This window comes from Cyanistes caeruleus, chromosome 34 (assembly GCF_971803275.1).
Source record: "Cyanistes caeruleus chromosome 34, bCyaCae1.hap1.1, whole genome shotgun sequence".
In the NCBI taxonomy this organism is placed as follows: domain Eukaryota; kingdom Metazoa; phylum Chordata; class Aves; order Passeriformes; family Paridae; genus Cyanistes; species Cyanistes caeruleus.
The window spans coordinates 1,365,111-1,378,426 of record NC_141735.1 but is presented as its reverse complement, the minus strand read 5'-3'; the positions used below and the strand labels follow the sequence as shown (position 1 = coordinate 1,378,426).

Sequence of the window (13,316 nt, the reverse complement as noted above, 5' to 3'; positions counted from 1 at the left end):
GACACACCGGCGCGCCCAATCAGAACGCTGCTTCCGCCCGGTGCCCCGCCCCCGAGGGCTTCCCTAGCAACGCCCCGCCTTTGCGCTCATGGCAACCACCGCCCTGGCGACCGAGGCCCGCCCTTCCCGAGGAGCCAATCAATAGAGCGTATTCTTGAGTGGCGGCAATCTCAACCAATCAGCAATCGTCTCTGACGCTGCTCGGCAGGGTTACATTGAGTGACGGGTTCGTTAACCAATGAGATCGTAGCGGCCGGCTCGCCAGCCCGCCAATCAGCGTGTGGGGGCGGGGCGTCGGCAGGCCGCGGCTTTGTGGTGAGCGGGGCCGGGGGCGCTGGGGGGGAACTGGGACAAACTGGGCCAAACTGGCCTGGACTGGGGCCAAGCGGGACTCGAGGGGCCGTGCTGGGAGAGACTGGGAGAGACTGGGGCTCAGCAGGACTGACTGGGATGGGCCCCGTTGGGATTGAGTGGGACCCGATGGGTGACACAGGGCCAGACCGGCACAGACTGAGGGGGAGCCCCAGCGGTTCTGACCGAACCCTACCGGGATCGACTGGGCCGCACTGGGACCCCCCAACTGCAGCAGCTCCTCCCCACGGGTCCCCTCCATCCCCCCCAGGAATTCCGGGATCACCCATCCCCCTTTTCCTCGCCCCCAGCCCCTTTTGTCACCCCCCGGGATCCCAAAGCGCTGATCCTCCCATTCCCCCTCCCCAGCTCAATCACCCCCAGCCCCACAGAAATTCCCTGAGCGCTGCTCCCCCATTTTCCCGTTTTTCCCTCATTTTCCCATCCCCATGGCGCTCCCAGAGCCCTGACCCCGCTCTAATCCCATTTTCTCCCGATTTCTCCCCATCCCGATGGAATTCCCGGAGCAGATTCCCCATTTTCTCTGTTTCTTCCCCAATTTTCCCCATTTCCCCACAGCCCGCTGAATTCCCTGAGCACTGACCCCCCATTTTCCTGTTTCTCCCCTTTTTCCCCCTCCAGCCCCATGGAGTTCACTGATTTCCCATTTCTCCCTGTTTTTTGCCTCCATTTTCCTCCTCATTTTTCCCCCTCTTTCCCCAGAACCCAATGGAATTCCCAAAGCACTGACTGCCCTTTTCTCCCCGATTTTTCCCTGGTTTTTTTTCCCTTTTTTCCTCGCATCCCAATGAAATTCCCTGAGCACTGACTCTGTCCTTTTCTCCCTGATTTTTCTCCCCATTTTTCCTCCTCTTTCCCCGCAGTCCGATGGAGTTCTCCGAGTTGATTGCCCTTTTCTCCCTCGTTTTTCCCCCTCTTTCTGATGGGATTCCCTGAGCACTGACTGCCCAAATTCCCGTTTTCCCCCTCATTTTCCCCCTCATTTTCCCCTCTTTCCTCAGCCCAATGGAATTCCCAAAGCACTGACTGCCCATTTTCCCCCTCATTTTCCCCATTTTTCCCCTCTTTCCGCAGCCCGATGCAGTTCCCCGAGCACTGACAGCCCATATTCCCATTTTTCCCCATTTCCCCTGATTTTTCCCCTCTTTCCGCAGCCCGATGGAGTTCCCCGAGCACTGACTGCCCATTTTTCCCCATTTTCCCCTGATTTTTCCCCTCTTTCCGCAGCCCGATGGAGTTCCCCGAGCACAGCCGGCAGCTGCTGCGGGGGCTGCGGGAGCAGCGCTCCCGGGGGATCCTTTGCGACTGCACGGTGCTGGTGGGCACCGCTCCCTTCCCGGCGCACCGGGCCGTGCTGGCCGCCTGCAGCTCCTTCTTCCACCTGTGCTACGCCGAGCCGGGCGGCGCTGGAGGGGCTCGGGGGGCCGTGGTGGCCCTCAACAGCGACATCGTCACTGCCCCGGCCTTCGCGCTGCTGCTGGAGTTCATGTACGAGGGGCGGCTGGCGCTGGCGGCCCCGCTGGAGGACGTGCTGGCCGCCGCCAGTTACCTGCACATGAACGACGTGGTCAAGCTGTGCAAGAAGAAGCTGCAGGCGCGGGGCCCGGCCGAGGCCGACAGCACCAAACGCGAGGAGGACGCCCCCAGCCCGCCCCCGCCGCAGCCCCCGCCGCAACCCCCGCAGCCCCCGCCGGCCGAGGCGGCCGCGCCGCCGGAGCCGCCGCTGGTGGACGCGGCCGACACCACCCAGCCCGGGGTTGGGGGCGAGCGACCCCCGCCCAGCCCCAGCAGCTCCAGCGAGGCCGCGCCGGGCCCCGGAGCCGCCCCTCCGCCGGTTCCCTGGGCCGCGCCCCCCGCCCCGGCCGCTGCCATCAAGACCGAGGCCATCGTGATCTCGGACGAGGAGCCCGACGGCGCCCGCCGCCCCCCCGCGCCCCCTCCCCCGCCGCCGCCGCCGCCGCCCCCGCCCCGAGCGGCGGCGTTTGGGGAGGGGGCGGCGCTGGCCCCGGCGCTGGGGGGGCTGCGGGAGCCGCTGTTCCTGGCGCCGCTGGAGCCCCGCGGGGGGTTCGGGCTGTTCGCCGAGGAGGCCCCGACGTGTCCCACGTGCGGGAAGACGTTCTCGTGCTCGTACACGCTGCGGCGCCACGCCACCGTGCACACCCGCGAGCGGCCCTACGAGTGCCGCCACTGCCTGCGCTCCTACACGCAGTCCGGGGACCTGTACCGGCACGTCCGCAAGGCCCACAGCCACGGCGGGCCCGCCCGCGGCCCCCGCGACCCCGCCCGCGACGGCGACAACCCGCCCTGACCGCCGCACCCGCCCGGGGCGCGGGGAGGGACCGAGCGGAGCGGGCGGCACCGGAGCGGGCCGGCGGGATGGGGACACCCGACCTGACCGGGACGGCGACACCTGCACGGCCCTGGGCTACCGGAACCGTGACGCCTGCCCGGGGCTATCGAGACTGCGACACTTGCCCTGGGCTACCGGAACCGTGACACCTGCACGGCCCCGAGCCACCGGGACTGCAACACCTGCCCTGGCCGGGACGGCGACACCTGCACGGCCCCGGGCTACCGGGACCCCCGGGACCGCGACACCTGCTGTGGCCGGGCCCCGCCCCGGAGGGTGACCGCGCTGATCGGGACCCCCGGGACCCCGGCCCCGCCCCAGGGGGAACCGGAGGGATGGGTGGGCGTGGTCTCGGTGTGGGCGTGGCCTCGCGCGGGTGTACGGGGGGATCACGAGCCAATAAAGCGACGCTGGACACGGGCGGTGGGCGGAGCCTGAAGGGGGCGTGGCTTCGTGTGGTACCACCCCGTAATGAGCGGGGGCAGCGCCCCCTGGCGGCTGGGAGGACCGCGGGGGTAGCTCCAGGCCCGACGGCGCCGTCCCAGTTCATCCCAGTTCATCCCAGTTCATCCCAGCAGCTTCCACCCCCCCTTCCATTCCCTCCCAGTCCCCCCCAGTCCATCCCAGTGCGCCCCACAAAGCCTTAAACCACTTTAATCACAAAAATAAACTCTGTGCGGCGGCTCCTACAAAAAGAGGGGGGGGGTTTGGGGAGGGGCGGGCGCCCCCTCCCCGTGTCAGGAGCAGGCGGGGGGGTCGCGGCAGGGGGGGCGCGCCCCGAAGAAGGCGGGTTCGGTCAGGGGGTGCAGCAGGAGCAGGAAGCCCAGCACCCCCAGCAGGTAGGCGGGGAGCAGCGCCCGGCGCCGCGGGTGCCCCAGAGCCGCGCCCAGCGCCGGGAACCCCATGGAGTTACAGAAGGAGTGACACAGCACCGGCCCCGCCAGGTGACCTGGGGTGGGGGGGACACAAGGGACATTGGTACCCCAAAAAACACACCCGGGAACCCCGAAACCTCTGACAGGATCGGCGGTGTCACCCCCCCCACCCCCCGCTCCCTGTCACCCGCGGGATCGTGACTCCCCCCCCCAACCCGGGAGTTACAGGGAAATGGGGATGGGGGACCCCAAAATCCACCCAAAACACCCCCGGGGTCATCGAGCCCCCCCAAACCCACCGGTCCTGAGGAACAGGAAGGCCGTGTAGGCCCCGAACACGGCCGTGTAGGAGAACTGGAATGCTGGGAGGGGGAAAAAGGGGGGTCAGGGGTGTCCCCAAACCCCCCAGCACCCCCAAATCCACCCCCCACCCCTGCCAGAGACTCAGAAGCACCACAAGGACCACCCTGACCCCAAAAACTCCACCCTGGGCACCCCAAATCCCTCCCTGGGCACCTCAAATCCCACCCTGGGCACCTCAAATCCAACCCTGGGCACCCCAAATCCCACCCTGGGCACCCCAAATCCCACTCAGCACCTCAAATCCCACCCTGGGCACCCCAAATCCCACCCTGAGCACCCCAAATCCAACCCTGGGCACCCCAAATCCCACCCTGGGCACCCCAAATCCAACCTTGGGCACCCCAAATCCCACCCTGGGCACCCCAAATCCCACCCTGGGCACCTCAAATCCAACCCTGGGCACCTCAAAACCCACCCTAGGCACCCCAAATCCCACCCTGGGCACCTCAAATTCCCCCAGGCCAGCTCTGGGCACCCCAAGACTCCCCTGGAGCCCCCCAAACCCCCACAGGCCACCATGAGAACCCCCCAGACTCCCTAAATCCTCACCCTGGATACCCCAAACTCCCTCAGGACACCCTAAACTCCCTTTTGTTCATCCTTGGACACCCCAAATCTTCACTCAGGACATCTCCAGACACCCCAAATCCCCTCCAGACACCCCAAATCTTTACCCTGGACCCCCCAAATTCCCCCCAAAGCCCCCCCAGATCCCCCCTCACCTGCTGCCATGAAGATGCTGCCGACGGAGCCGTGGCGGAAGCGGAGCTGCTCGATCACGTGGTGGAAATGGGCTGGGGGCAGCGGGATTTGGGGTTCTTTGGGGGGTTTGGGGGGGTTTGGGGGGGTCGGGGAGCGTTCAGGGCTGCAGGGGAGGGCAGTCAGTGGGAGTTTTGGGGGTTATTTTGGGGTCCCACTCACCCAAATCCCAAAGAGCAGGGGGCAGGCCAGCACAGCTGGGTTTTGGGGTGGGATTTTGGGGGTTTCACTCACCCATCCCCAAAGAATGAGGGACAGAGCAGCACTGGGAACTGTTTTGGGGTGGTTTTAGGGTTCCACTCACCAACCCCGAAGAAGAGGAGGCAGGCCAGCCCAGGGGAGGATATTTTAGGATCTTTTTGGGATATTTTAGAGTGTTTTTGGGATATTTTAGGGTGTTTTGGGGATATTTAGGGTGTTTTTGGGATATTTTAGGGTGTTTTAGGGTGTTTTTGGGATATTTTAGGGTGTTTTTGGGATATTTTAGGGTGTTTTAGGGTGTTTTTGGAATGTTTTAGGGATGTTTTAGGGTTCCACTCACCGACCCCAAAGAAGAGGGGGCAGGCCAGCCCAGGAGGGGAGCAGAGGAGGATATTTTTGGGTGTTTTTAGGATATTTTAGGGTGTTTTTGGGATATTTAGGGTGTTTTAGGGATGTTTTAGGGTTCCACTCACCGACCCCAAAGAAGAGGGGGCAGGCCAGCACGGCGGGGCCGGGCCCCGTGCAGGGCACCAGCATGGGCAGCATGCAGGCCCTGAACACCAACTCCTCCGTCAGAGGGGCCACCACCTGGTTCCGCAGCCAGCGCACGTCCCCCAGGCACAGCACCCACACCCGCGGGTCTGGGGGACCCCAAAAACCCCACGGAACTGAGCCCCGAAATCCCAAACGCAGCAAACCCAAACAAACCCCAACAAACCCAAAAAAAACCAAAAAAAAACCCAAAAAACCCAACCCTGGTTCCACAGAACCCACACCCGCGGGTCTGGGGGACCCCAAAAACCCCACGGAACTGAGCCCCGAAATCCCAAATGCAGCAAACCCCAACAAACCCCAAAAAACTCCAATAAACTCCAAAAAACCCAAAAAAAACCCAAAAAAACCCAACCCTGGTTCCACAGAACCCACACCCGCGGGTCTGGGGGACCCCAAAAACCCCAAAGAACGGAGCCCCAAAATCCCAAACACAGCAAACCCCAACAAACCCCAAAAACTCCAAAAAACCCAAAAAAAACCCCCAAAAAACCCAGCCCTGCTTCCACAGCACCCACACCCGTGGGTCTGGGGGACCCCAAAATCCCACAGAAAGGACCCCCCAAAACCTCAGAGCCCCACACGGTCCCCAAACCCAACAACCCCCCCAAAAAAACCCCAAAATCCCACAGAACTGAGGCCTGAATTCCCAGATTCCCACAGGCTCCCCAAACCCAACAAAAACCCCAAAACTCCCCCATTTCACCCACTCATCCCCCCCCAGTTCCACTCCCCGTGTTGGGGACCCCCTGCCCCCCCAAACCCCGATTCTGAGCCCCCCCAAATTTGCGCCCCCTCCCCAAATTGTCCCCCCCTTACCCAGGGCCACCCTGATGCCATCGAGCCACCGCCAGGGACAGTCCATGGACAGCTGGATCAGCGGCCCCAGGAACAGGATCTGGGGGGTCAGGGGGGATTTGGGGGGCTCAGGGGGGGTCGCACCCCCCTTTTCCATCCCATAGGGGGTCATTGGGAGGGATTTAGGGTTTTTTTGGGGGTCCCGTTTTCCACCCCATACCCACCATGGGGAGGGGGACCAGAGGAGGGAGCAGGATTTGGAGTTTTGGGGGGATTTAGGGGGGGTCTGGAGGGATTTGAGGGTCTCAGAAGGGTTTTGGGGGGCTCAGGGAGATTTTTTTGTGGGGGTCTGAGTGGGTTTTGGGGGTCCCAGAGGGATTTTGGGGGGGGTCTCAGCCTGTCTCACACCCACCCTGGTGAGCTGGATCCGGGGCCCAGGCAGAGGATCTGGGGGGGGGGGTCAGTGAATTCTGGGGGGGGTCCCAGGGGCTGGGGGAGCTCAGGGGGATTTTGGGGGGGTCCCAAGGGGGGTCCTGAGTGGGTTTTTGGGGGTTCTCTGTGGATTCTGGGGGTCCCAGGGGAGATTTGGTGGGGGGTCTCACTCCTCCCACACCCACCTCGTATGAAGCGCCCAGAGAGAGCATGCAGGGAAGTGGGGGCTCAATAAATTCTGAGGGGGGGGGTCCAGGGGAGGGTCAGAGGGATTTTGGGGGTCCCCGGGGGTGTCCCGGGGAGGTTTTAGGGGGGTGGCAGCCCCCCAGACCCACCATGGTGAGCAGCAGAGGCAGCAGCGTGGCCGGGACCAGCCCCTCGAGGCGCAGCCCCAGCAGCGCGGGCAGGGGGGTGTCGGCCTGGGGGGGGCAACGGGAGGGGAGGGGGGGTCAGCACGGTTTGGGGGGGCTCTGGGACCCTCCCCCTGGATTTTAGGGGATCCCCCCCAAGCTCACCTTGACCCCTGTGAGCTCCTTCCAGAGCCACACCAGGGCCGGGGACAGCCCCGACACCACCAGGACGCTCGTGAAGCGGCGCTTGATGACCGACGGGTGGTCCCTGGGGAGGGGGCGGCCCGGGGGGGGGGCTTACACCCCAAAATCCCCCCGATATCTCCCCAACACCCCCAGGCACTGAGGAGACCCCCCCCAAAATGCACCTGGAACCCCCCCAAAAGCCCCATCCCAACCTTATGGACACCCCAGGGATCCCCCACCCCCCCCAGAGACCCCCCCAATACACTTTACACGCCCTCAGCCCCCCCATAACCCACAGACCCCTCCCCAAATTCCTCCCCGGGCTCCCCATAGACCCCAAACCCCTCCCCGATCCTCTGTGCACGCCCCCAAACCCCCTGAGACCCCCCTCAGCTGCCCCCAGACCCCCCGAATCCCCCCTAGACCCCCCAATTCCTCCGCAGGTGCCCCCCAGACCCCTCAGATCCCTCCCGGATCCTCTGCGCTCGCCCCCAGACCCCCCGAATCCCCCCCAAACCCCTCCCCGGAGCCCCCCAGGTGCCCCCCAGGCCCCCCGGAGGGCCGTACCTGGGCAGGGGGCTGCCCCACACGTACAGGCTCCCCACGTAGGAGCAGGCCAGGCTGAGGCAGCCGAGCACCGCGGCCCAGCACGGCCCGGCCCCGGCGGCTCCGGGGGCCGCTCCCGACCCCGGCCCGGCCCAGGGGGAACCGGGGGGCTGAGGGGCCGCCATGGCGGGGGCGGGGCCTGCGCGGGGGGCGGGGGAAGGGGCGGGGCTTGGGGTGGCGGTGGGCGGAGCTATGCTGATGAGGGCGCAGCGTCAGTGGGTGGGCGGGGCGATGGGGGAACTGGGGGGACTGGGATGGACTGGGAAACTGGGATGGAACTGGGAGGGAATGGGGAGACTGGGATGGAACTGGGATGGAACTGGGAAACTGGGATGGAACTGGGGGGGAATGGGAAACTGGGATGGAACTGGGAAACTGGGGGGGGGAACTGGGAGGGAATGGGGAAACTGGGATGGACTGGGAAACTGGGATGGAACTGGGGGGGAATGGGAAACTGGGATGGAACTGGGAAACTGGGATGAAACTGGGAAACTGAGGGGGGAACTGGGAGGGACTGGGAAACTGGGGGGACTGGGAAACTGGGGGGACTGGGATGGACTGGGTTAGGGAAACTGGGGGGGAACTGGGATCAACAGGAGAGAGCAACTGCGGGAGCGAGGGATAACTGGGACAACTGGGATTTACTGGGGGAACTGGAAGCAATGGGGGAACTGGGAGTGCTGGGGGAACTGGGAGTGCTGGGGGAACTGGGAGTGCTGGGGGAACTGGGACCGCGAGGAGTAACTGGGAGCGACTGCAGGAAATGAAACCCACGGAAGGAACTGGGACCAACTGGTGTAACTGGGACGAGCCAGGACTGGGAGCACTGGGATGGGAGGGGGCTCTCTCCTGTCCCTCAGAGCATCCACTCCTCGGGGTCCTGCAGCTGGGGGGTCCCGGGGGTTACTGGGGGGATCCCGGGGGGTCCCAGAGGGGGGAGGGACCCCCAAACCCCACCTGGCCCTGGTTGCTCCGGGGCCCTTCCTCCTCCTCCTCCTTCTGCTCCTCCCTCCGCCCCCGGCGCTGTTTTTGGGGGGTCTCTGTGGGGGCACGGGGGGGGGGGTTCAGTGCCCGGGGGGGTTTTGGGGACCCCCCCCAGCCCCGTTTCCCCCCTCACCCCCGTGGGGCAGCCGTGGCCGGCGTGAGACCTCGGCCCACCTGCGGCGTGCGGCCACCGCCAGCGCCGGTGTGTCCTGCACCTGGGGGGGACACGGTGACACTGGGGACACCCCCAAACCCCCCCTCGGACATGGGGGACCCCCCCCCAGAACCCCCAAACCTGCAGGGCGCCCAGGCAGGCGCTGCGGAAGCGGGAGCTGGAGCTGGCGGCCACCACGGCCGTCACCGCGGCCACCGCCAGGGCCTGGGCTCGGGCCACGTGCTGCTGGGCCTGCAGGGGGGATTTGGGGGGTCACCGGGGATTTGGGGGGGTCGGGGGGACCCCAAAACCTCGCACCCACCTGGTTCTGGCGGTGCAGCCCCCCCAGGAGGGGGTGCAGGAGGGTCCGGAGCCCCCGGGCCAGCGCGGGGCGGCTCAGGCGGAGCGTGGGGTCCAGCTGGGGCAGGAGCAGCCGGCGCATCCCTGGGGGGGGACCCCGGATTTGGGGGGGGCTCCTCGAACCGTAGGGGACCCCTCCAGAGAGGGGGGACAGCCCTGAACCACGGGGATAACCCCAAAAACAAGGGGACACCCCCAAATCTTGGGGTCAGCCCAGCTCGGGTGGCTGAGCTGGAGCATGGAGCCTGGGAAGGGGGCCATGGGGGGCACCCCAAAATCGTGGGGACACCCCCAAAACCTTGAGGACACCCCTAAAACAAGGGGACACACCAGGGGGTCAACCCCAAACCATGGGGACATCCCCAAAATGATGAGGGACCTTCCAGAACTTTGGGACAGCCCAAAACTTCAGGGACAGCTCGAAGTTTGGGGACCCTCTTGAGCCACGGGGACACCCCCAGAGCCTGGGGACACCCCCAGAGCTTGGGGACACCCCCAGAGCCTGGGGACACCCCAAAATCGGGGTCTCCCCCTTACCTGCATCGTACACCCCAAAGGGGTCCCGGTGCCGCAGGAAGAGGAAAACCAGGAGGGTTTTGGGGTCCCCCTCGGGGGGGTTTTGGGGGTCTCCGTCCCCCTCAGGGGGGTCCCAGTGCACCCCAAAGGTGACATCGGGGGGCACCGGCTCTGTGGGGACAACACGGGGGGTTCTGAGGGGGGGAAACCCCGAAATTCCCCCCAAAATCCCCCCAAAAAACCCTGGAACTCCACGGACCTTCCTCATCCTCACAGGAGCCTTGGGGGTCCGGGGGGTTTTTGGGGTCTGGGGGGGTTGCAGCCAGGCCGAAGCTCCCCCAGTCCCCCAGCAGAGAGGGGTCCCCCAGGGCTGGGGGGGCCGGGGGGGGCACGGGGACCCCCGCGGGGTCAAACAGGTAAAGGTGGGAAGGTCAAGGAGAACAATGGGGGGGATGGAGCCCCCCCAAAATCCCCCATAGCCCCAAATCCCACCTGGGCATCCTGAGATCCCCCAGGAAACCCGAATTTCACACCCCTGCCCCCCGAGAACCTTCTGGACAACCCAAAACTCCCCTCAGGCACTCTGAGACCCCTCCTGGGCACCTCAAATACCCCCAGACACCCCAAATTCAACTCCGGGCACCCCAAAACTGCTCAGGTGCCCCAAAACCCCTACCAACACCCTAAATCCCCCCCTGAATCCCCCAAACCCCACCTCAGGACTCCAAATCCCCCTCCCCAAAGTCCCCAACACCGCCCCAAATCCCCCCCTTGGACACCCCAAATCCCCCCCTTGGACACCCCAATCCCCCCCAGGTGCCCCCAACCCCGGATATTTGCACTCGGCGGAGCGGGGGTCCCGGCCCGGGGGTCCCGGGGGTCCCGGCGGGGCTGAGGGCGCTGACCGGGAGCAGCTGCAGGTCCCCCCCGAAGCCCGCGGCCGCCAGCGGGGCCGGTACCGGCAGCGGCAGCGGCGGCCCCGGGCACGGGCGGAGGCGGCTGCAGGGCGGCCTGAGGGGAACGGACCAGTCCGGACCAGTTCATCCCAGTCTGACCCTGCACTACTCGCCTGCCTCGTCCCAGTTTATCCCTCTCCGTTCCCGCCCGTCCCAGTTCATCCCAGTCCAAAACCACCTCGCTGCATCCCAGTCCCTCCCGGCTCCTCCCAGTTCACATCCCAGTCCCTCCCAGTCCCGTCTGAGTCCCCTCAATCCATCCCAATCCACTCCAGTCCCATCCCAGTCCACCCCAATCTATCCCAGTCCTTCCCAGTCCCATCTCAAACCCATCCCAGTCCCTCCCAGTCCCGTCTGAGTCCCCTCAATCCATCCCAATCCATCCCAGTTCCATCCCTGTCCATCCCAATCCACTCCAGTCCCCCTCAACCCCATCCCAGTCCCGTTCTAGTCCCCTCGATCCAGTCCAACCCATCCCAGTCCCCTATCCCAGTCCTTCCCAGTCCCATCTCAAACCCATCCCAGTCCCCCCCAGTCCCATTTCAGTCCCCTCAGCCCATCCCAGTCCCCCCCAGTCCCTCCCAGTCCCTCCCAGTCCGTACCCAGTGAAGTGCCGGCTCTGCACCCTCAGCCTGGTTCCCGCCTGTGCCCAGGGGGGCTCGGGGCTGGGGGACATCGGGGGAGGGAGACCCCAATTAGGGGGTTTCCCAGGACTGGGGTGACCCCAGTTTGGGTGACCCCAAGGTGGGGGTGTGCCAAATTTGGGGGTCTCACCTGAGGGTTCGGGACGTGACCTTCCCATCGATGCTGACACAGAAATGAAACTCGACCTGGGGGGGTCCGGAGGGGGTCACTGGGGAACCCCCCCACCCTTTTGGGGACCCCCCGGGACCCCCAAAGCCCCCGTGGTACCTCAGGGTGCACGAGGCTGGTCCGGTGCAGGAGCCGCCACAGGGACCCCCGGGCGGGGCTCAACGGGAGGGGCTGGCAGATCTGAGGGGGGGGGTACGGAGGGGCTGAAGGGGACCCCAAAATCCCCCACGACCCCCGGGGGGCAGATCTGGAGGGGTTGAGGGGACCCCAATACCTCCCCAAGGACCTTGGCTCAGTCTGGGGGGGTTACCACCCCATCCCCCCACTTCCCCCGTCTGTTTTGGGGGGTCCCAGCCCCCCCCGGTGACCCCATTTCCCCTCCCCCCACCGGTGACCCCATTATTTCCCCCCAAATCCAGGCCACCCCGACTATTTTTATCCTCCCGCCCCAATTCCCGCTCCCGGGGGGCTCCCGAGGCCCCCCCGACCCCAATTCCCCCCGCCTTAAGGTGACTCTGGAGGGCTGGGAAAGAGCTCAGAGAGAGGGGGGGACCCCAAAATCCCCCCCCGACCCCCCCAAAACTCACCTGGAAGCTCCTCTGCATCTGAGCCCGGGCCAGGATCTGCCTGCAGCAGGGGGGGGCATTTGGGGGGGCTCCCGGCAGCTCCTGCACCCCTCGGGGAGCTGGAAAGAATTTTGGGGGGGATTTAAGGGGTTTGGGGGGAGATTGAGGTGATTTAGGGGGTCCCCAGAGAGGTTTTTGGGGGCTTGGGGGGGCTCTTAAAGGAGTCGGAGAGGTTAGGAGTGTCCCTGGGAGGGTCAGGGGGTCCCAGAGAGGTTTTGGGGGGGTCTCTGGGGGGTTTGAGGGGGTCTCTTACCCCCTTCAAGCACTTCAGGGTCGAGGTCACGGCCGAGGGGTCCCGTGGCGGCCACTGGGAAAAGTGGGGGAGGGTCAGGGGGGTCTGAGGGGAGCCCCCAGGACCCCCCAGGACCCCCCCACCCACCTGTGAAGATGCAGGGGGGCCCCCCCGGGCCCTTCCCCGCTGTCAGGGCCACTAGCAGAGCTCCCCGTCGGGGCTCCCCATTTTTGGGGGTCCCCAGGGCCACCAGGAGCTGCTCCAGGATCTGCAGGGCCAGAAGGGCTGAGGAGACCTCAAAAACCGCCCCCCAAAACCCCCAAAAATCACCCGGAGCCCCTTCCCCAAGACCCCCGCTCCTTCTAAGTGAGGCCTGACTCACACAGAGACCCACAAAACTCCCCCTAAACCTCTTTGGAGACCCCCAACACCACCCGAATCTCCCCAAATCCCCTCAAAACTTCCCTCGTGACTTTTGTCCCCTCATAGACACCCCCCCAAAGACCCCCTAGGGGCCCCCAACCCACTTTAGTGACCACTGACCCCTCACAGTGACCCCCAGAGAACCCCCCCAATACCCGCCAAGCCCCACAACCTTCCTTAGTGATCCCTCAGAACCCCCATAACCACCCCCAGGGACCTCCCAAAGCTCCCACAACCCTCTCTAGTGATCCCTGACCCCACATAACCCCTCAAAACAGCCCCAAAACCCCCTCACCCCCCTCACGGCCTCCTCCGCCATCTTTGCCCCGCTCTCCCCTCAGCGCCCCCTGGCGGGCGGGAAAGGCGAGGGGCGGGAAAACCCCCCGAGGGGGGCGTGGCCACCGCGCT

General features: G+C 65.4%; 3 protein-coding genes across 3 annotated transcripts; 1 reads left to right on the top strand and 2 right to left on the bottom strand.

Moving 5' to 3' along the window:
• The first annotated feature begins 222 nt into the window (after window positions 1-222).
• ZBTB3 (zinc finger and BTB domain containing 3) lies at window positions 223-3,286 on the top strand. Its single transcript, XM_086870926.1, has 2 exons — window positions 223-315; window positions 1,600-3,286. The coding sequence occupies exon 2, from the start codon at window positions 1,604-1,606 to the stop codon at window positions 2,678-2,680; it is 1,077 nt and encodes a 358-aa protein (XP_086727052.1). The 5' UTR covers window positions 223-315; window positions 1,600-1,603; the 3' UTR covers window positions 2,681-3,286.
• Window positions 3,287-3,360: 74 nt separating this feature from the next.
• Window positions 3,361-8,012, bottom strand: RCE1 (Ras converting CAAX endopeptidase 1). Its single transcript, XM_086870927.1, has 8 exons — window positions 7,806-8,012; window positions 7,218-7,320; window positions 7,038-7,121; window positions 6,292-6,370; window positions 5,394-5,561; window positions 4,683-4,754; window positions 3,897-3,959; window positions 3,361-3,671 (listed from the first exon to the last, which is right to left on the bottom strand). The coding sequence occupies exons 1-8, from the start codon at window positions 7,967-7,969 to the stop codon at window positions 3,460-3,462; spliced, it is 945 nt and encodes a 314-aa protein (XP_086727053.1). The 5' UTR covers window positions 7,970-8,012; the 3' UTR covers window positions 3,361-3,459.
• A 691-nt stretch (window positions 8,013-8,703) lies between these two features.
• Window positions 8,704-13,295, bottom strand: TOP6BL (TOP6B like initiator of meiotic double strand breaks). Its single transcript, XM_086870877.1, has 14 exons — window positions 13,204-13,295; window positions 12,633-12,753; window positions 12,507-12,560; window positions 12,215-12,312; window positions 11,727-11,807; window positions 11,589-11,644; window positions 11,417-11,479; window positions 10,686-10,869; window positions 10,118-10,280; window positions 9,880-10,029; window positions 9,305-9,426; window positions 9,124-9,234; window positions 8,962-9,043; window positions 8,704-8,884 (listed from the first exon to the last, which is right to left on the bottom strand). The coding sequence occupies exons 1-14, from the start codon at window positions 13,225-13,227 to the stop codon at window positions 8,748-8,750; spliced, it is 1,446 nt and encodes a 481-aa protein (XP_086727003.1). The 5' UTR covers window positions 13,228-13,295; the 3' UTR covers window positions 8,704-8,747.
• Window positions 13,296-13,316: the final 21 nt, after the last annotated feature.

Bases quoted from the DNA above. Each gene is read 5' to 3' on its own strand.
- ZBTB3 (XM_086870926.1), top strand. From the start codon at position 1,604: ATGGAGTTCCCCGAGCACAGCCGGCAGCTGCTGCGGGGGCTGCGGGAG.
- RCE1 (XM_086870927.1), bottom strand. From the start codon at position 7,969: ATGGCGGCCCCTCAGCCCCCCGGTTCCCCCTGGGCCGGGCCGGGGTCG. The intron at 4,755-5,393 runs GTGAGTGGAACC...CGCTGCCCCCAG, and splicing joins CCCCCTCTTCTTTGGGGTCG to CCCATTTCCACCACGTGATC. The intron at 3,960-4,682 runs GTGAGGGGGGAT...TCCCCCTCCCAG, and splicing joins CAGCATCTTCATGGCAGCAG to CATTCCAGTTCTCCTACACG.
- TOP6BL (XM_086870877.1), bottom strand. From the start codon at position 13,227: ATGGCGGAGGAGGCCGTGAGGGGG. The intron at 12,561-12,632 runs GTGGGTGGGGGG...CACTTTTCCCAG, and splicing joins GCCCCCCTGCATCTTCACAG to TGGCCGCCACGGGACCCCTC. The intron at 9,427-9,879 runs GTAAGGGGGAGA...GTCCCCCCCCAG, and splicing joins CTTTGGGGTGTACGATGCAG to GGATGCGCCGGCTGCTCCTG.